Source organism: Paramormyrops kingsleyae, chromosome 22, assembly GCF_048594095.1.
Source record: "Paramormyrops kingsleyae isolate MSU_618 chromosome 22, PKINGS_0.4, whole genome shotgun sequence".
In the NCBI taxonomy this organism is placed as follows: Eukaryota; Metazoa; Chordata; class Actinopteri; order Osteoglossiformes; family Mormyridae; genus Paramormyrops; species Paramormyrops kingsleyae.
Genome location: NC_132818.1, coordinates 19,350,578 through 19,373,748, shown reverse-complemented (window position 1 = coordinate 19,373,748; position 23,171 = coordinate 19,350,578). Strand labels below are relative to the sequence as shown.

Below are 23,171 nucleotides of genomic sequence, written 5' to 3'. Positions count from 1 at the left end.
TTAGCTGGTGCCATAGATAGAGGCTTTATGATATCACTGTATTCCGTTGTCAAGGAAACATGGAGAAAGATGCGCGATCAGAGTTCTTCGCCACACCCAGGTGGCCGAACATACTTATTTCAGCGATTGTAATCACCGTGTCGCACACAGAGGACAATGGTGACGCAAATGTAATTAAACACACTTCATCCGCAGCCTTTTTGCTATGCTTTTTATTAGTTTTGGAAAACATGTAAGGCATATGGTAATGTAACAGAAGCATCACAAATTCCAGTGCGTGTGGACAGCATCGCGTGACGTGGTCGACCCGGATTCGAAGCACAGAGAGCAGCACTTACTCTAAGGGTTTAAGTACAAAGTGGGGGGGGGGGGAAACATTAAAACAAGTCAGAATGTTGTCAGAAAAAGCCGCCAGGCACCTCACAGCAAACGTGCAGCCCGTGTGGGGGGGGGGGGGGGGGCCTCATGGGAAATACCAAACTGTGGAGGTGAAGCAGAGAGATGGTTTGACTTCCTGGGGAGGGGGGGGTGTCTATTAAATTACTCCATCAATCTCAAGTGTGTGGCATCGACAGTGCTACACGCAGGAGCCCTGCTTCCCTTCCCCCACCACCAAAAAAAAATGATAATTTGTTCCTTTAGCTTCCTGGATGAAGAACGCGACAGAGAATGCAGTGCAGAAAAATCTGGAAAACCAATCCAGCACCAGGGGTCTGCAAGCGGGGGTGGGGGACTGATCATCCGACAGACCAGTGCTGACCCCTCCAGCACAAACACAGTCCACCCACCCCAGTCCACTGAGACAGGTCCCATTCTTCATTAATCTGGAAGCCATTTTGGCTCATACGAACTGCCCTCTAGCTCCACGTCGCCCCCTAGAGGCGGGGGCAAATTAACACGTCTGCGTCATGCTAAAGGATAGCGACCGTGGTAGCGGCCGCAGTCCAGGGTGTGGAGGAAAATGGGAATGTGTGGAACTGGAAGCGCCAGGAAGGCAAGCAGAGTGCGGGCCCGGTGGGGGCCGGGATCTGCTTCCTCTCTCATGTTGCGAGTAGCTCAGAGCAACCCTTAAAGCAACAGGAAAGGGGATACAGTGAGACTGGGCGGGGCGTGACACTTGACAAATCTCTTCAAACCTCGGACCTTGAAAATTGCCATCCCCCCCCCACCCCCCATTCTTCTCTGTGTTCTCCTGCTTGCCCCACCTCCACACACAACTGAAATGATGTCCCGGGAGACTAATGGCTGCTTGACCCCCCACAAAAACAAACTGTTATCTGGCAAAACTTTTAATGGGAGGAACATCATGCACCGAGGTCCAGGACCAGGACAGCATGGGGCAGATGCGGTTTGGAGTTTGGCAGGGCGAAGGCGCTGTGACGAGTTACAAAAACGCCCAAAAATCAGCTGTATCAAAAGGTCCGGTGCCCAAAAGCATTCTGGATCCAAAAACTGTGTGTAAACCGTAGGAAAAGCATGCATGCTGTTTAGTAAGCAACTCAGGTACGTTAAGAGAGACAAAATCTATTTGGCTTTTTGACTCGATTTTTCTTTCCTCACCGTCGAATGCACAGTCGTCTTTAAGGCGTCGACAGAGTAGTTTACATACAATTTGGCACACTTAGTCAGAACAGAACAGAAATAAGGTATCATATATCACATTAAAGGAAACTAGCAGGCTTTAATTAAGCGCAAGTGACTTTGAACTTTAACCCCTTGTGTCACAGAACAGAAAACAAAACAAAACAAAAAAACAACGATATAAAGTACAACATCCTTCACTTAAGCATTTTGTTACTCACACGTTACTCTCGACGGAACCACCACTCACAGTAACACCAAGAACCCGGCAGAACGCAACGGAACCAGACGCAACACAGCCGGTCCCAAGACCAAGGGTGGAAACATGGGCGATTTCATGGCTCTGTCAACCATCAACCCCCAGCCCCCGCAAAACTGGACGGATTTTTTTTTAACTCTGTATGGAGATAATGTGCTTAATGGGTAGTAATGTCTGTGTTCTGTGTGGCTGAACGTCAAAGGAGAGCCCACAGTGACCAGGCTTGAGACAAAGCCATGAATCTGCGTGATTTCCACCCCCGATGGGGGCAATGGGCCAGAAAGCGGGGTGCAAGATACTGAAACCAACCGTCTTAGCACAGGCCTCGAAGAAGAGGAAGGGCAGAAAGGAGGGAGCGAGAAAGACAGAGGAGAAAGGAAATAGAGAGAAACGGAGCAGGTAAAAGGAACAGGCATTTTAAGGGTTAAAACATCACTGGAGCATCCAAACACTCACCAACATACAGAACAGGAGTGAAGTCACTCATACAAACATTTTTTTTTTTTATTCCTTACAAAGTTGCTAGTCAGCTCTGAGCCACCGAAAACAGGAAGAGACCCACAGAAAGACCCGGAGTCAGCAGTGGGTATGAGCAGGAATGGGAACGTAGGTTCTTGCTAAATCCAATGACACATCGCTCCAGTGGGGGTCTACACAACAGGAAATATCAGAAGCCACGCTATGGCACATCTTCAATAGTAACTTTTGAGCAGAGGTGGAAAGTCCAGGTCCAGAAGGTGCAAATCCAGACCACGATTTTCGTTAAACCAACCAGCTGAGTACAATGTGACTGTGACTCTTGATACTGAACTGGTTGGTTGAAAGAAAATCTTGGTCTGGATTTGTACCTTCTGGACCTGGACTTTCCACCTCTGCTTCTGATATACTGCAATAAATTGGGGTGAGCGGGATTCTGATAATGCTCTGTGTCCACACTAGTCTAGTATAAGGCAGTGCGCCTCCTTGTGGCTGAACAGCAGAGTAGTGGACACCTCTTCAGATTAAATTGTCTGGGTGGACAATGACTCACACCCTGCCCCTAGTTTACCATCCTCAGCAGCCCATCCCTAGCCTGTAGATCTGCCGTCCCTCCCTAGGGAGAGATGGGGGGGCAGACATGCCATGCTGACTGCCGGAAAGGTGACGGAAGAGGAGGAGATGAAGAGGCAGTTAGGAAGCTGGTGAGGGCATTCGCATCGTGAGGTCAGTAGTCACAGCGACTTCTGACCACTACCCAAGTCGCTATGGAGAAGTGCGGTTGCTATGGCGAGTGACTCACGGAGGGCTGGATGCAGGGAAAGGGCACAGATCTACAGGAATTTCATTACTCATTTTCTTCTTTACATTATTTTCAATGTTAAAACTTGCTTTTAATTAGCAGCGTGCATTGATAGTAGGGTAGGCCAATTCATCTCTATAATTATTTGCTTGAATTATCCTGGCTGCACTGGGCGACAGACAGTTCAACGCCGTTAAGAGTAAAATCTTCATTACTTTTAAAACTGTGAGTTTGTCACCTTCCCCTCATCCAGCAGGTGATCAATCTTACGGTATGAAAAAACGAAAGGGGGGGGGCTGTGTGTTGTATAACTGGGGAGGCCTTTGGTGGACGGAGATAAGTATCTCCATCAGCATGCTCTACTGAGCGGGCAGAGTCAGCAAGCTCATACACATGCAGAGCCGTCCCAGCCGTAAACAGCCAATCAGCCGCTGGACTGACTCATCTCCCTGCTTTGCTGGACGGCAGCGCCGGTTCTGGGAGACCGTCAAGCTTAGGTGGGTGGAGGCACACAAACGGGGTCTCTCTGTGAGTCTGCATTGCTCTGATTGCCGGGGGGGGGGGGGGGGGGGGGGGTTTGAAAGTCAGGTAAAGGGAGGGTTTATGACGGCATCATGCAAAACGGGTGAGTGGGGAGCGGGGGAGGTGCCACACGAGCAGGTGTGCGGTCGTCACGGCGACGGCCATCTGCCCAGGGCTGGGGGAAATTTCCCAGAGTCTCGTGCGGTTCCCTCCCATGCATTGGGGTGCCTAGAAGCACAGTGGTTAGTTTGTTGCGTCGTGGTGGGTGGAGTAAACATGAGCGCTCGAGGGGGCAGGGGGTAACGTAAACCAGGCGGACGCTGGAGGATCTGGAACAATGAGCCGTGGGGGGGGGAGGGGGGGGGAGGGCCAAGAGCAGCTTTTGGTGACTCAGGCTGATGTCAAATTAGGCTGTACCCCACCTCCCCACCCCGAAAAATAAACCCATCCCCCCCCAGCAGGGGCATCTAACCCCTTTTCTAATACTACAGGCCCCACGTTCTCAATTCTCCTCCTTCTTGGGCTCCTCTTTCTTCTTCTCCTCCTTCTTTTCCTCTTTCTTCTCCTTCTTATCTTCCTTCTTATCCTTCTTCTCCTCCTTCTTGGGCTCCTCCTTCTTGGGCTCCTCCTTCTTGGGCTCCTCCTTCATGGGCTCGGGGAGGAGGATCACCTTGCCGATGTTGTTCCGCTCCTGCATCTTCCTCATGGCGTCGCCCACCTGGAAGGGAGTGGGGGGGGGGGGGGGGGGGGGGGTGAGCTCCAGGTCCTGATACCACGGCGACCGATGCTGACAGCCGGACAGGTCTCTCTCTCTCTCGCGGCCACCTGATTCGGGGCATCGCACAGTTCATAGTCCAGACAGCGGCATCGCCCCAAGCTCCATGCACCCCCCCACCTCCCCGGCCCGCTGTCATCGCTTGCTCGCCTGCATCGACACGGAAAAGACCACCTAGCAACCGATGCCACAGCAACAGAAGACCATCTCCTAGCAACAGCGAGGCTCTTTGAAATCGGGGGCCCCTGACGACAGCAAGTCATGCGTGCGGGGGGCGGGGGGGGGGGATGTGAGGGAGGGGGAGAACAGACAGCAACTGGTGCTCTGGCGGAGAAGAGGGCACTCGGAAATAAGGGGAGGATTTAGAGAGCGGTGTGAATCCTCACAGCAGCTGCTATAGATGGCACAGCATGTAAAACTGCATAAATAACGATTACGTCTGATTATTGCCCTTAAAAGAATCCTGTCAACACCAACAACTGTTTTTATTTTAAGTCCCCCGCTGTGCTCACAGCAAAAGTGATGTCAAAATGGCTTCTACTTCCATCTCTGCGCATAAATGCTGTCTGACTCATTCAGTCCCAGCATCCATCTATTAGCTTATTAGGAGCCAATTAAAACAGAAGAAAGCATGACAGCTAATGTCCAGCGTAGAGGCTTGAGATGCCATTATACAGGATTTATGAGGTTTGGTGGCTGGGCTGACGTGTCCTGGAAGGTAAATGGAGTTTTTATTCTTAAAGTAATATTTTCCCTGTTGGTGTCCTGTAAGGTAGCTAGATCATTCCCGGAGTTAAACACTTCCCGTCCAATCAAAGCCGTCTTTATGCAGAGGGCGGACAAAATGGAGCCGCAACGTGCCGATCTAACAGTCACGCTTCGTTTAAGATCCACTCTGCCCCCTTCCCCCGTATCTCAGCAAGCCCGCCCCCCAATTCAGGACCCCTCCCCAGATGGACACAGGCAAAGCCCGGGTGGGTCACCACGGCAACGGACGAGCGAGAGCACGACAGCGAGACGGTGGCGACCTTTAATCCCGCGCAGCGCAGCGCCGACACGGTCTCCATGGATTCCGTGCTCTTTAAACAGCGGCTCTGCGCCGTTACATTAAAATCGGAGGCACTCTGTCCATACACCATACATTCGTCCCCCCCCCCCCCCACCGCTTAAACAAGCTGTTGCAGACACCGGTTTATACACCCTCCCCCCCCCCCCGTGCTCGCTCCGCCTCTTCTCGGCGCTGTGCCCTTCTGCCGGCAGACCCGGCTCGACCCATCACCGAGGACACGAGAGCATTGAGGGGTCTGCAGAGGTACCACCGGGAAGACTTACGGCGACTGAGCACGAGCGCATGATTTACAGCGGTCCCCCCCCCCAGCGGAAGGCCACCCTCCCCAAGGAGGCCACCTACACGGGGAAATGCAAAGGCCTGCTTTACCACGATGGGCCGAGCTGGGCTCCACCAGACACACCAAAGGCCTGCTTTACCCCAATGGGCCGAGCTGGGCTCCACCAGACACACCAAAGGCCTGCTATGGAAATGAGCATTTTCACACATATCCAAACACCATCAGCTGAGGTCCTTACTGCACACCCCCCCGAACAAAGCTAACTATCCTTTAATGGTCTGCAGCCTCAACACCACAACAAGCACACACACACACACGTTTGTATTCCTGTCTTTGTGGGGACCGTCCATTCGTTTCTGTAGGCATAACCCTAATCCCAACACAGACAACCCTAACCCCAACCATAAGTAGCCAAACAAAATACGAGACTTTTGACATATTTAGTTTTTTTTTGATTGCACTGACAGATTTTACAAAATTAAGTTTCCCCTTATGGGGATCAAAAATCACAAATGTCAAAATAACAGTTTTTTTTTGTGTGGAGACATTTGGTCCCCACAATGTAATATATACATACCCCCCCCCCCCCCACACACACACACACACACTTATAATAATCATCACTGATATCGATCAACAAAAAAAAAATCACAGGTAGCCTAAGGAATGGACATCTATTCAGATCTTTCTTCAACAGACGTACATGACAGCAAAAAAAAACCCCCACCAACACACGGCAGCCCCCACCTGCTCAAAGTGCCAGGTGGAGTCCAGGCGGGGCTTGATCTTGCCCTGACGGTACAGGTCTAGCAGCTTATTGGCCACCTGCCACAGGATCTCCATGTCCCCATCCAGGTAGCCCAAATGGTAGCCACACACTGCCTTGTTGCTGTTCATCAGGCTCTGCACGTTGACCGAGAAGTGGTTGTACCAGGTCTTCGCCATGGCAAACAGGTTCTTCTTCGGACCCGTCAGCACATTGGCGGCACCTGTCCACAAGGGAGATCAAGGCGTTAAAAGGCTTTGCCCACTCCACCCAACGGTCGAAAAACCTAGGGCCGCATATATTACGTGTATTACAACTGCTCCACAAGAGCGCCACCCCCAGGCTAGCTGCACGTCATAACATTTCATTTTTTCCTCGACTTCGAGTCTTAGCTCTGCAGGAATACAAATGGGAATGCAAACATCTCTTGAAGGCGTAAGAGGGTGCAAGTTATTCATGACACAAAGGGCTGGTTATCTGTCCGAGGTGAGTGTTACACCATGTCCTCTGGATGCAGTACACAGGAAATCATGTAGATTAACAAAAGGGGTTTAATGCAGCCACCCCAATGCTCTCTCACACCCCCCTCCTCCTTGACATGTCTTGCCCCCGTCCCTCTTATTCCTCACCCGTACTTCTACTCCCACCCTCTCTACGTCGTTAGCTGCCCTGTCCCCGTCACCCACCCCTCCCCCCCCCCCACTCTACCGAACCTCGACCACAAACAAAGACAGCTTACAGAGTCCAGCGAGCTGCAGAAGAACCAGTCTGCTACAGTCAGACACATTCCAGGTCTACTGGGATAGAACGGCCATTGTTCGCCAGTGCATACTTGTGATAAAAATGCAGGCGGGAGGGCGGCTGAGGCAGAGGTTGGAGAGGGGCATTATGGGGAGCTATTTTCCTCAATCCGGGCAGCAGTCATATTCCGCATGCATACCGCCGCTGCCCACCGCAGCACACATGCGAGTTTTGGTTGGACGCCCTTCGCCGCGAGCCGTCCCACGGCCGCCGCGAGAGTGAATGTGAGGTCAGGGAGCGTCAGCGCATCGACATTCCGGGGCGCGGCGAACGCGCTGGGGATTTTAGGCAGATCTAGCCGCCGAATGTAAATGCGCAGGTTCTGCGCTGGAGCTTAAGTGCCATTTTCAAGGTTTCAACCGAGGGGGGGAAAAAAAAATTGCTGTTAGGACCGGTCCGTTGTTTCTGAGGCCCAAATCACTTCAGGGCCCACCAAAGTGTACTGATTGTTTGTTGCCAACAGGGGGCGCCCTTGAGGGAAGGCAAACACTACTTATGATACTACAGACCCTACGTCCTTCTGGTCTCTAGCCGTAATGCCTCATTGTCTCTTACCCTAGTGGCCTCCAGCCTCTGGTCTGCCACCTCTACTGGGCTTCGTGTGGCGGGGGGGGGCGGGGGGTGCGACCATCCTTACCATAGGTGACGAGCTTTCCCATTGGCTTTAGCAGGTTGTATCCCTTGTGGGTGTCCGATCCTCCCAGGGGGTCAAGGACGATGTCCACCCCTGAGCAGAGAGCAAATGAAGAATTAAGGAATAATCGATTCGGCTTCCATCCCAATTCTCGGCATTGCACTCCTGTTCTGCCCAACAAGAGGAGGAGCACAAGGTCAGGATGAGGATCTCTCAGGAAGTGCAAGCCGCAGGGCATGGGGGGGGGACACTGTGGACAGGGTGTCAGTCCCTCTCAGGACGTTTGGAGACGCAGTTTAGAGACTGAACGGTTTTGAACTGTGGGAGGAAACATCAGACCCACATAAGACAAGCAGAGAACAAACAAAGACACAGCACATACACAAGGGATTAACAGGAACCCGATCCTCCTCAGCACTGCGAATATAAATTGTTCAGACTGGGAAAAATAAAAAAACAAGAACTGGAGCCCCATGCTGCACCCCAGGTAGACGGACGTGTCCTTTGGTACTCAAGGTGAAACATAAATCAGCGTTAAATCGCAATTTTCTCTTATGGGGGAGTTGCCATGTTTTATGCCCTTCTGGGGAGGACGGGGGGGGGGGGGGTTACCAAACCAGTTACAATGGATGTCGGGGTCCTAATGGACTCTTTCACGATGAGGAATAAATCAGGCATTAGCCATGTCTGGCAGACGCGCCTGCGTCTCTGCCCGCGATGGCGCCGCCCAGCAACCTTGACCGACTGTCCTACCCAGGCAGTGCCCTCGCTCTATTGGCTCCACGGCTCCAGTGTGGTGCTGGTTCATCTCACGCCACCTCCCCAGGGATCTGCATTCGGCCAGCTGCTACCGCAACGAGATTCTTCGCGCCTTGTGTTTCGTTATAAAAGCCGGCGACGCCTCTATCGACCGGCTCCGTTCACTGGATTCATCGATCCCGTCGGACTTTCTCCGGCTGCCTCAAAACCCAGGGCAGCGCAGGCAGGCTCTAACGGGTCGTTTCTACACAAAAGCAACACTTAGCGATGAAATTTAATAAAGGCTGGGTTGGGCCTGCAAGCTTCTCTCTTGGACACGAAGTGAGATACTAGCAGTAAGGTTTAGTGTTGAAATGAAAGCGACAAGGTGCCAAAAACAACGTCATTGATGCGTCTCCTCCCCTGTTTTTGCGCTTGTGTCATTTTTTTGGGAGTGTCTGAACGCAGATGGGAAGATTAAATCAAATAAGTACACAAACAAGCACCAAACAAACCACTCCTAGGGGGCACTGGGGCATTTCAACAAAATTCTTGAAATATGACGTCGACCTTTGGGGCTGATCTTGCGGACTTCTTCCACGTAGTCCCGCGTGCGGTAGTCGATGGGGTGGGTGACCCCAACTTGGGTGATGACCTCGTGCTTGCTGGCGGACGCCGTGCCGAACACGGTCACGTCATTCACAGTCTTGCACAGCTGGGTGGCGGCGATGCCAACGCCACCTGTAGGGGCACGGGGGAGAGAGGGTGGTGAACGCGGACTTCGAAGGCATCGCAGTGACAACATTGTAGCTCGAAAAAAAAACATGGAGGAGCACAAATCGACAACACAGGGACACAAATCTCAAAATATTCTGTACCAGATACCATGCACTTCCCACACATACAATGAATGTCAGCACCCTTTCTGAAATACAAATCTCGAATATTTAACTCCATTTACTTAAACGCTAAAGCAGAACATCGAACTGAATACCTTCCAAGTACTTTTCCACAGCAGCAAAAAAGACAACATTCCAGCATTTTCTTGGATGACAGCGTCTACGCACGGCACTCTGGGAGCTAAACGAGCAGCGGTAACATTATCGCAGGATAGCCAGCGGGGAGTTTACATCCACGCCGGTGAGCGTGAGTCAACGCGGACTCCAGCTCACGGGTTTTACAGTATAGAGATCCTGCCGTTGCCAAGACTACGAGGAGGATCCGAGATGCCGTCCTCGGAGGACGCCGGTGATGGCGGGAGTCGCAATTTGCTGAACGCCTAGGATCTGCGGGCAGTCTCCTTCGACATGGGGGGGGGGGGGGGGGGGGCACGTAAGATGTGCTGCTGCTGGAAGCTGGAAAGTGTGGTGAGGTAGCAGGACATCAGTAATAGAAAGACGTTAAAGTAGCGTCCAGGAATAAGCTAATAAAATAATCGACATGCAACAAAACAGAGCATTTTTAGTTTATGCAGATTTCTGCAGGGCCATTTTGTTTGAGGACACATTCTGCGTATTAATTCTGACACCCAGGGTGTTGGAGGGACATGGATACCCTGGCAGATTCTGGTACTTGACGGGGCACTTGAATACGTAAAATTATGCAAGGTACGTCACTGCCGAGACTTAACGAGGAAGCTCTCTTATCAAAGCAATGGACAGAAAAGGGGGTTTCCAAAAGCCAGACCGCCATGCAGAAAGACCGCAATCACGGGCCACCGTGAAAGGAACCGACGGCTAGAGGACCGCCATGCAAATTAACCCCGACGCAGCAGGACTGAGAACCGAACGAGCCGGATCCTCAAAGCCTCCGCAAATCAATGGGACCCACAAATAGAGGGGACCAGAGCCGAGGAGACTGGGGCAAAAGATGAGGACACGAGGAGCCCAGATACGGCAGCCGTGACAGGAACGCCGCAGCGCTGTGGGAGACGCATGGCAGGGACAGGAACACGCAGGAGGGCCCATTTGGTACCCAGGGGACCTGCAGGCACCAGAGGGTGACGCGTGAAAGCCTTTATCCAGGGGGCAGCAGCCGTGACGTGATCTGGTTAGAGGGGGGCTACCTGTGACCAGCAAGGCCCCATTAAAGGGTGTGGGAGCACGGGCTCCGAATCGCTCTGCCCCTATGCCTGCCCTGTGGTTCTCCCCCATCTCTCATCATAAGGCCCTTTGCAGCACTGCCAAGATGGGGCCCCACCGAGAAATAGGGACGGGAGACTGGGCGGACTCGGAGAAGAAGGGGGGAGAAAGAAATTAAAAAAAGGCTTTCAAGTCCATCTGTGTTTGTTAATCTCAGGAAATATGTGCGCAGATTCGATTAAACCATCAGTCCCGTGGCCTCACTTACTCCGGGATGCTACAACTCACTCTCACTCTCACACTCTCTCACACTCTCTCTCTCTCTCTCTCTCTCTCTCTCTCTCTCTCAGCTACTTAGGTATATTTTGGAGGTTTAAATGTTAATAAGCATTTACATCTTTCTCACACTAATTTCCTACCGCTCTATTTCACACGCTCCCTGTCTCGGTCACCCACTGTCCCATGCCCCCCCCCCCCTCACTCACTCCATGCACCCCCCCGGTAAGCCTCCTGTAGGTTACCGGCCGCGGACAGATAAATGAATTCCTGTGGCTAATTCCGTTTGTTCTGGTTGGATTCAGATGAACAGTTTACTCATGAAAATTAACAAAAAACAAATTCTGTTCTTCAACTAGCACTGGCAAGGAAGGGGGGGGGGCAGCCAAACAGTGGCCTCTCTGTGTCACTGAAAGGGGGATAATTTGGCAGGCAAAGTGGAGTAAATATTAACGGGAGTTGCCAAACACGAAGCCCCCCCCTCCCCCAATTCCCATCCCCATCCCGGCGGAAATCAGGACAGTCTTCTGAGGTCACCTCCCTGCAAATGGGTCTGAAACACACTATCCTAAAAGGGACGGAAGGACTGTATCGGGTCGGGGGGGGGGGGGTTCTGTCTGCTCCAGTTCCATGGGATGTGCTCCTTGGTAGGTGGTGGACTCTGGTGGTTTGACCAAGGGCACTTGGCTGGGACGTTACACAGCAAGTTCAGGGGGCGGGTCATGCCACATCCCAGCAGGCCACAGGACTGGCTCTCCTTCTGCTCAACCTTGGCATGCGCCAATGCGATTGGAGGAGGAGGGTTTGTACTGTGGCCACTTTATTAGGTAGACTTGCTTGCTAATGCAAACAGCATGCTCCCCCAGACAGCGAATCGTGTGGCTGCGACTGGACACATACAGCAAACAGATGGGGTGCAGAGGCTCAGCGACTGTGTGGTTAAGCATCAGAGCAGCTGAGAAACCCGATCTAAGCGATTCTGAATGTGACATGATCGTTGGTGCCAGATGTGGCGGTTCCAGCATCTGACAGACCATCCTGGGATTTTCAAATACGACAGTGTCTAGGGTTTACAGGGATTGTCCTCATAAACAAAAACAACAAACACCAAAAATCAGTCAGCAGCATTTCTGTGGCTGAAAGCGCCATGAGGAGAGATTAAAGGACAATGGCCAGACTTGTTAAAACCAACAGCAAGACCTCAGGTGCAGAAATAACAGCTCAGCGCATCAATGGCTTCTGTGAACACTTCTTCACTTCAAGTGGCTCTGGAGACGAATAGGGTCCTACTGCTATATAGGAGTCCCTAATAAAATGGCGACTGAGTGTATAATATTTGCAGTAATGTACTCCTTAGATACTGGAAGGGCTTGGGGGGGGGGGGCAGCCAGAGAGAAGATCGATTTCCCCACTGTCTGTAATGGCGGGTGTTTGCAAAGGCAACATTGAACGGCATCATCCTCACTTACATCAGCATCAGCTTTGCAGACCCCTTCACTGGAACAGGCCACCGATTCCACTCATTTCACGCAATACGGTCTCGACACTGCAGAGGGCGCCGCTCCGGCCCCGAAGGCCGACGCCCAGCTCCCTTGCTAGCAGCTCGCGGGTAGAGTTTGACTGCACAGTTTGACAGGGGCAGGCCGCTTCCAAAAGGCAGGCCTGTCACATTCCGCGACTGACATCGCCTACGGGGGTCAGTTATATCCTCCCTCCCGAACCCCAGAACGCCGACCCTGCCAAATGTAGCTGGCCACACCTTCAGAGAGTCAAACAAGAGTGACATGAGGGCTGATTCATAGGTGGGGGGGAAAAAGATCCGGTCATTTCCTGAAAGGTCGGCACGTGGTTTACTTTCAAAAGTGGCTCCCGCCTTACGACGGAAGCCCACGGAAGCAGAGATGGCAGGATGGGGGGCAGAGTCACCCCCAGCAGTCTCTAGACTTTCTCCCAAAGCACTGCTTCACTGTATGGAACATTGCTTAGGCCGGGACCACGGAACAGAATAAAAGGCGACATCCTTCACCACCTCAGAACTTCCTGCAGTTCACAGGCGACTAAATAACCACAACGCTGCCAAGCACTTGTGCAGACGGAGACAAACGGCCCAGCCGGCCGGGTACGACCATGACCCGCATGCTCTGGATGTAGAACGGGCCGGTAACTGGGGGCCGAGGAGGGCCTGGGTCCCGTACCACCACAAGATGTGCCAGTTAAGGGTTGAAGCCTCTTCCCCCCCCCCCCTCCCTTAAAAAGCACGTGCTTGGTTATGAAAAGTCAAAAATAAAAAACATACCCAGCGTCGGTGAGAAACAGGCAGGCCCGCTGCCACTTCCTGAGTTCCCATGCGCTCGCAGATCGAACCCGTGCCCGCAGACGCAAACAGACGAGCAGCCGCCGCCGAACGGGTTCACACCCCCAAGGACAGGGGCGGGGCGGGGGGGGGGGGGTATGGGGTGGTTAGTGAAGCACTGGAGCCTACAGGGCTCCCTCGCCGCCCCCCCCAAAAGGACAGCAGACGGCCATCGGGACGCCGTGGTGTGGAAGTGCAAGAAAGGCTGAGGGCAGAGATGAGATACATCAAATATATCATCTGCAGATTTATTACCTTTGGTGTTTTTGTTGTTTTGGGGGCTATGGGGTTGGGGTATTAAAAGAATTGCCCCAGGAGGCAGGCTGGGGGAAGGTCCCAGCTCAGGGGCACGTTTTCAAAGCGCTGAGCCACATGACCTGGCAGGCCACACCGGCCCATCTGCGCCTCAGCCTGAAGCCCCCGACCCGTGGAGCCCCCCCTCCGTCGAGCCAGGGCCCCCGCGCCTGTCAGCCTGCCTTCTCAGGCACCGGGCCCCTCATATTCGGACCGCCACGCCTCCCCCCCCCCCCACCCCCGCCATTGCCGTCTGGTTCTTCCTGCCCTGGACAAAAAACGCGCGTGAAACCTTGCCAGAGAGCATGGAAAACAAGGAGGGGCGCGGTCAGCGAGGCCTGTCGTAGCCCACCCCCCCATTTTAATTTTTTTTTTTGGAGATCAGGGCCGGGGTCAGAGGAAGGTCCCGCCAAGGAGAACGTCAAGCCCTGCGGGGGGGCGCACAGCCGGTCAGGGGGAGGTGACCAGGGACAGGCCTGCAAACGGGAGGATGCAGATGTGCACGCTTGCATTGGGTAGAGTGGAGGGCCAAGAAGGACAATATGCCATTGTTGGGGGGGGGGGGGGCAGGAATGGGAGGGTGATATAGCAGTGGTACTTAACCTTCCGAGATACTCCTCCTCCGCCTGTCCAAACCCTCCTCGTTCCAGGGTCACGCCCGCGTGTTCTGGACAGCGTGGCGTGAAGGATCATGCCAAAACACACAGCCGAGCACGCGTTGAGGAAAGAGGAGTGACAGGCAACCGGGGAACCAGGGCGGGGAGAAGGGCGTAAATATTCGGCAGAGCCCGAGGGGGGGTGGGGTGGAGCGTATTTACCATTATTGACGGAAGATGAAAGGCCAGAGGGGCCAGCGAGAGGAGATGCATCATTGATGAGGAGATTATTAGCGATGGCTCATGGATGGTGTTAAAACGGTGACCGGCCAATCGATAAGCCCCAAGCGCCCCCGCCCCCAAAGACACACCTGCGGCGGTCGACCGGCAGTATCGATCTGTTCCATTCCCTTGGAGGATACAGAATTAAATCAAATTTAAGCGGCGGTTTCCAGGCAATGCGGTCTGTGCGAACGTAGGGGGGGGGACATCAGCGTGGTTGCTGTTCGGGGGGGAAGGTGTTTAGATGATGCCCCTTGTAAAACAAGGAGCTTCTCCTTGGGGGGGGGGGGGGGGGGATACTAGAACAGGAACGTGACTTGTTAGATAAACGATTTTGCCAAACAGTGTGATATAGATCCAGAGACCCCCCCCCCACCTTCTCTGCTGCAGACATGAGCTTCCTGAAAGAGCAGAAGCAGCGACGTGAGGGCCGCTGGGCCAGGCTGGGCCAGGCTAACCCTTACAGGTCTAACCGCTGTCCACCACGAGTCGACCGCCGCCTGAACCCAGGCCGCCGGACCCTGCACATCCTGATGAACCGAACACCCCCACACCGGTCAATAAAAACCAGCGTCAGGCGACACGTCTGGCCCTCTTCAACACGGCGGACGGGGCACAGGGGAGGATCGCAGCGGAAATCCATACTGTGTGGCAATTTGCGTAAAACGGCCTGACAGTGACGCTGCGTAATTTCTATTAATGACAATTTCAGATGGAAAAGCATTTTTTTTTGTTGGCACAACGAAATTGCTAAAACCAAAATGAAATAATTACGCTTCTAATTAATTAATTTACGACGCATCATTATCCTTACTAAATAACAATAAAATTGAAATATAAACAGGCACAGCGGTTAAGTACGTTTATGTTTGGTTCGATGCAAAGCAACCGAAACAGGGAAGGCAGTAAAGATCATCGACTGATGACACACGATTCACTCGCGTTCGCAGGCAACTCCAGCCCACGTGACCTGGGATGATGGGGGGGGCAGCTGGCAGGGAGCAGGAGCACGGAGGCCGCTCCAACACCCCATTACCCTTTGTCATGTCCCCCCCACCCCCCACGGCTCCTCTCACAGTGGACGGTCTGTCTCATCCTCCCATCCAGACTTCATCTCGCCGTTTTGCCGTCTCTCTCTCTCACGCTCGCGGCGTTTTCTGGAAGTTCGGAACGTTTAAAAATCTGTTGCGTTTAATTAAAAACTTAAACCCCGTGAGCGCAGCCATCCCCTCAGTGAAACATGTCCAAAACCAGCGATTCTGTGAGGGCAGCTCTCAGGTTGGGGGTGGGGGGGGGGGCGCGGGCTAGTGCTGAGGATCCTCTCAAAATGGCAACTCCAGCTCGACATGCAAATCGACGGGAAGATTCACAGCCTGTCAGCCTCGGTACGAGACGGACAGCTGGGGCCTAGAGGCGCCAGGCGGAGGGGGCGTGGCCTGTCAACGAGGCAGCCGTGACAGCGACAGCGTTAGCACTGACACTGCGCGACACACTATTTCACGGTGTACGTTTTTTGCACGCCGCGCTGCATGTGACGTGGTGCCAGTTCGCTCGGAGGGAACGTCCGGAATCTTCCAAGCTCGGCTGATTCTCGAGGGGCGGCACAAAAAGCAGTGAGGCTAGAGCGTTTCGCTCACGGTGAGACAGGTGCATGATGGGTAATGAAAATGAAGTAACCCCTGTGGCTCCCGCGATGCTCCTTTAGTTACCATTCACACACAAAGAAACATGGCAGACTGTTTAACATGCGACTGGTCATGCACATGTTCGTCACCCCCAGGGAGCTTTTGGTGGCATAATCTCAAAGTGTGACACCACATAGCTTGTAAAGCCTGGACACAAACACACACACACACACACACAGACCTGTACTCATATCTTCGTGGGGACCGTTTATTAATTTCTACGGGCAAAACCCTATTCCCAACACTGACAACCTTAACCCCTGCCCAGCCATAACCTTAAATCCCCACGTCAAAAAAAAAACAACAGGTTTTTACTACATTGTGGGGACATCTGGACCATGAACACGCCCCTCGATTTTGATTACCCCAGCTGACACACCCTTCAGAGTCGGTCCCCTACCTAAAACCGATGGGACCATGACACGGAATGCCGGCCAGAGCTACTACCTGCCGCCATGTGGATGAGCACGCTCTGGTTGGGCCGCAGGTTGCCGTAGTCGAAGAGCACGATGTACGCAGTGATGTAGTTGACCAGCAGGGCGGCGCCCTCTTCAAAGCTCATCCCTTCCGGCATCTGCAGGGTGCTGCTGGCTGGGACAACCACCACCTCCTGCCACAGTCCGTTTCTGTAGTACACCATCACTCTGTCCCCAACCTGTGAAGAGGAAATGGGACGAATACACGGTCATGAGGCTTCTGTGACAGGACAGCACACAAATGGGGGGGGGTGGTGGGGTGGGTTAGTTGTGTTTTTTCGTTACCCCCGCTTGTTGTGATGAATCAAGCGGTGAGTGGGCGTCCTTATTCACAAGAACGTACGGTTTTCAAAAAAAAAAATAATTTCTGCTTCCAGCCCGGCCTGCCGGTTTCTAAGAGCATAACTCTGGGCGTTGCCGTGGGTTACGATGCATTCCAGGCGTCGTCGAGGGGGAATGAGCGGAGACGCGTCCAGTCCATCTGACCCGTCCCGCGACGCGGACCGTAAAACACGGGCGATTCTTTCGAACATCTGCGGCACGATCCACAAGACAGGCGCCGGAGACCATCCCTGTCAAATCCTGGAGGAAACGCTGGCAGAGAGCCTTGTGGTCTCGCTGAGATGGGGCTGGAGCAGTAAGGATTTTTTTTGGGGGGGGGGGTGTGGGGGAGGGTACAGGAAGGAGAGGCGTGCTCCTCATGCTTTCCTGTTTTCTGCCCACCCATCCCCCCCCACCGTGGCGTGAGCGGTCAATGCTTTCCGTTCTTCCTGCGGGATGAGACAATGGGCTATCTTCTCTGCTGACAGGGCTCCTCTGAGAGAAGCATGCCAAGTTCCTCCCCAGGAGGGGGCGGGGAGGGGGGGGGGCGGCAAAAAAAAATAAAAAAATCAAGCGAAACAAAACAAAAAACCCACAAGAGGTGCTTTCTACCCTTCAGAAAATAACAAGTACGCAGACCTGATCTTTACTGAGAGTACAGCCGCACCTTGGGGCTCGCACAAACCATCAGCACAGCCTCTCTCTGCCTCCTCTTCATCACCTTCATCTCCAGTAGTGCTCTCGACAGTTGATTAAAAATGAGGTAGTGAACAAGTAGTTTTTTTTTTTGCAGAGCATTACTGGAAACGGGACTGAGTCAGGGATCAGGCTCGCATTTGACAGCTGTGACCGTCGACGTGGCGACGACGGAGTGACACAAACGCGGGAGCCTCCCTCAGAGGCTGGGGGCCAGTCACTGAGTTTCCTGTTAGCGAGCTCTCGGCTTGGACTGAACCCCGACGGGGAGACAGAGAGTGATACGGAGAGAAGCTCCCCTAACACCTTCACTCACACAAATGCGAGAGCTGGGGAACCGGGCCAAGGAGGGACAATGTGTCACGGCCTGGCCGAGATCAGCAGATATCTGAAGTTGCCGAAACGATCGGAAATCACGAAGCCGGCTGCTTCACATGCCTGGTATCTGGGAGCCTTTCAAGCCGGACCCTGCGCATGGGTTGCGAGAGGCTCATCTAGAGGATTCCGCCAAATGGAATAACCGCCGTTTTCCAAAAGCCATTTCTCGCACCGTCATAATCGAAAATGGACAAGCCGGTCCAAATACAAACACGGACCATCCATTAAATTAAGGGCCACACCCTGTAGCGGGGCATATGGACATTTTCATTGCTCAGCTAATAAGAATGGACTCTTTTAATTTGTTCTGTAACGTTTAATCAGTTTAAAAGGAGCACAGAGATGAAATAACCGTTTACAGAAATAAGCAGTGACTGTGCGAGAAAACAGAACAGTAACTGCGGATTCATGTGTCCAGTCAGCGCTTTAGAAGGAAGGTCTGCTGCGTGAAGCATACTCAGCAGACTTAATGCCATCAGGAGCGTGTATGTGTGTGGGGTGGGCAGTGACACCTCCCCCCCACCCACACAGGCATGTAGGACCAGCTGGGACTGCATCAGCCACCAGGTGGGCTGGCTTGGACCCCCCTCATGCTGTAACCCGCTGAGCTGGGGGTTTAGACACCGCCCTGCGTCCGTGACTCTCCGGTGCGTCACCATACCCCCCCCAGCCCCAATCTATCCATACATCTGCCAGAGACGGGCACCGGTTCTCCCACACACCGCACCAGACTGTGGAAGCTTAGATCAACGCTGCACAGATCAAACGAGCTGGTCTCTAATTATCATTTGGTGTCAATGATCATGTGTGTCACTCTCTCTTTTCTTTAATTATCTGTTTTGGTGTCCGCTCAACCCGGGGAAATCTTTTTCCCTTCTGCATGAGGGAGAGTTGCGGGAGGAAATACCAGACTGACAATGTGGGACAGAGGTAGATAATTGAAAACATATGGGTCGGGTCCCAACACAACTCGCGCACACTCCATCCCACCCCCACCACCCGGATTTCATATTGTGATGCTTCCAGGGTGCATTTTTTTTAATGTTTTAAGATTCCACACGCTGGAACGCGCCTTTCGCCTGGCGTGACGTCACCGCAGCTGCGGCGCTCTGCTGCAAGCGGCCGGCCGCCCGCGCGCCTGCGCCACCTGCGCTGAACCGGCGACCCGGTTACGCCCCGCGCGGCGGCGCCATCCGCCAGGCGCGCCAACAATTCAGTCAACACACCGGCAAATAATTCTCATTTTGTAAGCTTCCACTCCAGAGTGGGTGGTGTCTAAATAGTAATGGTGGGAGGAGGGGGAGTGCTATGCAGACCTGTACGTCGTTATTCTTCCTACTTCTGAACCCCACCCCCGCCTCGTCATATTTAAAGTTCTGGGTCGAGGTAGACAACAGGGATGTCAGGACGGACGCCAGCAATGGAATGAGGCCAGACTGCACCACAACGCACTTATTTAATTCCACCGTGGTGCTGGGCAGGAGTGAGCTGCACTCTGCACTATCCCCGAGGGCAACTGCGTGCAAATGCAATCAATCACTGCCGTAGCGTTCATGACAATCAGCTCCACCTAAGACCCGCACAACCCCAGACCAGACGATCAGCGAATCAGTAAAAAAATATATATAATAAATTAAATGATCGCATGTGGGTGCGTGCTGCACCATCTAGCGCGATTAACAAAAGGCAGATACATTTCTATCACGTCAAGGTGGCACACCCCACCACGCTGAAACAAGCCGCCGGGATCGTGCACTGATAGTACTTCTTATATCCTATAGCCAGAGTATTTCAGCGTGGCTGAAAAGGTGCGTCGCTTTACGATGGCAATTACATAGGAGGTCCGGCAGTTGCCATGCGACTGTTAGAGATGACAGCCGCGGGTGAGTCATCGTTAGGTGCCGCGCCAGATGTAACCGTATCACAGATCGCACATAATCAAGATTAACGTTTTGCCTTTACATTAGATTTGAGCACGATGCGCGTCCCTTTCCTCAAAAGAAGCCTCAAATACCTTCCGGTTTTTATGTTTCCATGCCGTAAACCAGTGGAAGATGGAATAAAACGAACATCAGTAATGGTTTTTATACATCGTTTAGGTGAACATTTACATGAAACGCAGATGCAGATGATTAGCGGTAAGCGGCGCTTTCTGGGGCGGTCAGCGGCTCGCGACAAAGAGCGCGCGTGTGATTTACATTTCCTTTGCTCTTTGGTCTCACGCCGCACGCCTCGCCCCACCCCTCCCATTTATTCTGCGCTCTCAGAACAAGGGCTAACAATATTTTAGTACAAATTACGACAAAAAAGCTTATTACATGATTAAATGGGGTAAAAAGCTGTATTTATTAAACTAACGTGTTCAAGTAAAAATCCAATGCAATAACTGCACGACAATCATCTGCTATTTTTTTTTATAATAACAATAAGAAAAAAAACAGAGCTAAAACGGCTATATCGGATGCAACAGCATATATTAGAAGTTTGACTTTAGTTTTTACACAAGCTCGTGCTGCCCTCGCATTCACACTCGGCATCAGAAATGTGAAAAACGTGTTGTGTCAGAACGTCGGTTTTTAATAAACCAATAAGCCTGGGAACATCCACTGAGATGCTGCACTTTAGGCAAGCTCGCAAATTTGAAATATTTTACAAGTGTGGACGCCCACTAGCTTCGACACCAAGTGCAGGTCCAACTTGCAAACTGTCAATTACACATGCGCAGTGTTACGTGTTTTGTGCACAAGGGACAGAAGGGCGCTGGCTCCACGATTCCAGTTGCAAGTGAATTATAGGATTAAGTTTTTAAAAAGCCAAAGTTTCTCTACAACTAACGACACATCAAGTCACTGTTTTCTCGCATACGCAAAGGTCTTAGTAAATCATACCACACATATACACATATTTTTACTTAAAGTTGTTTCCGCCGTCATTCATACCAATTATGAATGGGAAATTTCAGACGGCGAGGAAAAGGGAGAGCAAAACATTTTCTAGGTCCGTTAAATTACTGCATATCACTATGACAACGAGCTGCATAACATGCAATGCATGACTCCATTTCATTTACATATACATTTGTATTAACAAGGATCAATTCCATTTCTGCGTAGTAGCTATAGTAAATTATTTTAACTGCTCTTAGTCAAAACGTAACACATTTACTGCACAGTTTTTTTTATTAATACTGAATAAGAAAAATTTGCTTAATAAAGGTTAGGTAAAACGATAGGCGGTGTTAGGAAAAAAGAGAGATGCGCTCACTTTTCTGTCCGTTACTTCCTCCCCTACAGCCTCGATCACCCCGGAGCACTCCATCCCGGGCGTGACTGGCGGCGACGGCAGCCGCTCGTACAGACCCTGCCTCCCCAGCAGGTCGCTGAAGTTCAGACCGCACGCCTTGACCCGCACCATCACCTCTCCGCTCTTCAGTGCCGGCTTTCCCTTCTTCACCTGCAGCTTGACTTTGTCGTAGCCCCCGTGTCCGGAGAGAACCAGGGACCTGAAGGTGAAGGCCTCCTCCTCCGGGGCTTTCTCCGCGGCCGCCGGGGCGTCCGCCGGGGCAGCCGCCGCTTCGGCCGCGGGCTGCGGCTCCGGCTTGGACTCGGCTTTCGGCTCCTCGTTCGCTTTGGTCTCCTGCTTCGTCTGCTCCTCGGGCTTCTGCTGCTGAGCAGGTGCGTCTTCGCCAGACATCGTAAGGAGTCGCTTTCTACCGTTTACGATCGAATCTCAAAATGAAATATTCAGCGCTTACAGTTTTACAGATGCACCTTTTCTTTTTCCAAATGCAAAAGTATTTTCACTTTTTTTTTTTTTTGTTAGAATCAGAGATGATCGAAACTTGGGCGCAGCAAAAGGGGGACAAAAAAAACTACCAACGCGGCATGAGAGCACGGACCGCAGATTGCACGGGTTCCTGGAGGAGGGAGCGAACAGAGAGTCTCTGAAACGGGGCTGCTGGCCAGAGGTTGACAGCTCGGCTCTCTGACGATCGGCGAGAGCAGGAATGGGAGGCGATCTCCAAATCCCGGAGTACGGAATGAGGGGATGGAAGACAGGCATTTTAAAGTCACAGCCAATGAGATCTGGCGGCGCATTTACAGGCATGCATTTCTGGATGGGGAGGGCAAAAAAAACTATGTATGATTAAGCAAAATAACTGCGCGGGGAAGCATGTTTTAGAAACGTCCGACCTATAGCCGAGTGACAAAAAAAAGTATTTCCACAGAAAGGAGAATCTTTCTATTTTAGAAGTAGTCCTTGTTTCGAATTTCGCTCTGGAGTGTCCGATTATAGGCTGCATTTGAATGAAAATACCCCTTTTTCTTATCATGTCACTAGAAGGGGAAAAGTACAAATAAAATGCAATTGTTAGGAAATGGGACACAAACATCGGAAATTGGATGTTATTTCCGCCCCCAGTTAGCGCCACTGGCAGCGGAACAACGGGATCTGTGTAACAAAATATGTAGGAGACAAGCCATGAATATCCCAATCGCTGCGCGGTGTAGATAAGGGAACAAACTTGTTGTTATCCGTTTTAGAGTACCGATGTCAACACACAGGTCAGCCGATTAAGCAGGAGTTGTTTACTGAGTAGCAGTCCCTGGCTGTTAAAATAACGCGATGTCACGTACGATAGACTTAATTGTCAGGAGTCGGAGGACCCGGCCTACCGTGATCCAAGATGGGTCCTGATGTTATTAAGAAGGCTATTTAATATTTTTAGAGAATGACAGCCTGCTTGCAGATACGGGGAGCAATTTCACTCATATCAACACAGCACCTTTTGATCTATCAGTGACAGAGTACGCGACGCAAACTAACAAGGGTTCCTGCCGGTTAACACATATAAAACACACGTACTGTATGTGTAAACACGTAACGAGAAAGCCAGTAAGAGTATAGGTAGAGTTCAGTTCAGGGATGAAGTCGTTCCTGGGCCTGGCAGAGTGAGCAGACCGTGGCCGGGGAGAGCTTCTGCTGTGAAGCTGCTAAGGAGCCTCAGGCTACCTTAGTGTCTGGAAGC

General features: G+C 52.2%; 1 protein-coding gene across 1 annotated transcript; it reads right to left on the bottom strand.

The window, feature by feature from the left end:
• Positions 1-196: 196 nt before the first annotated feature.
• vat1 (vesicle amine transport 1) lies at positions 197-22,197 on the bottom strand. Its single transcript, XM_023835470.2, has 6 exons — positions 21,407-22,197; positions 16,719-16,926; positions 9,275-9,445; positions 7,970-8,059; positions 6,513-6,754; positions 197-4,359 (listed from the first exon to the last, which is right to left on the bottom strand). Exons 1-6 carry the CDS (start codon positions 21,833-21,835, stop codon positions 4,144-4,146), a joined length of 1,356 nt encoding a protein of 451 aa, XP_023691238.2. The 5' UTR covers positions 21,836-22,197; the 3' UTR covers positions 197-4,143.
• Positions 22,198-23,171: the final 974 nt, after the last annotated feature.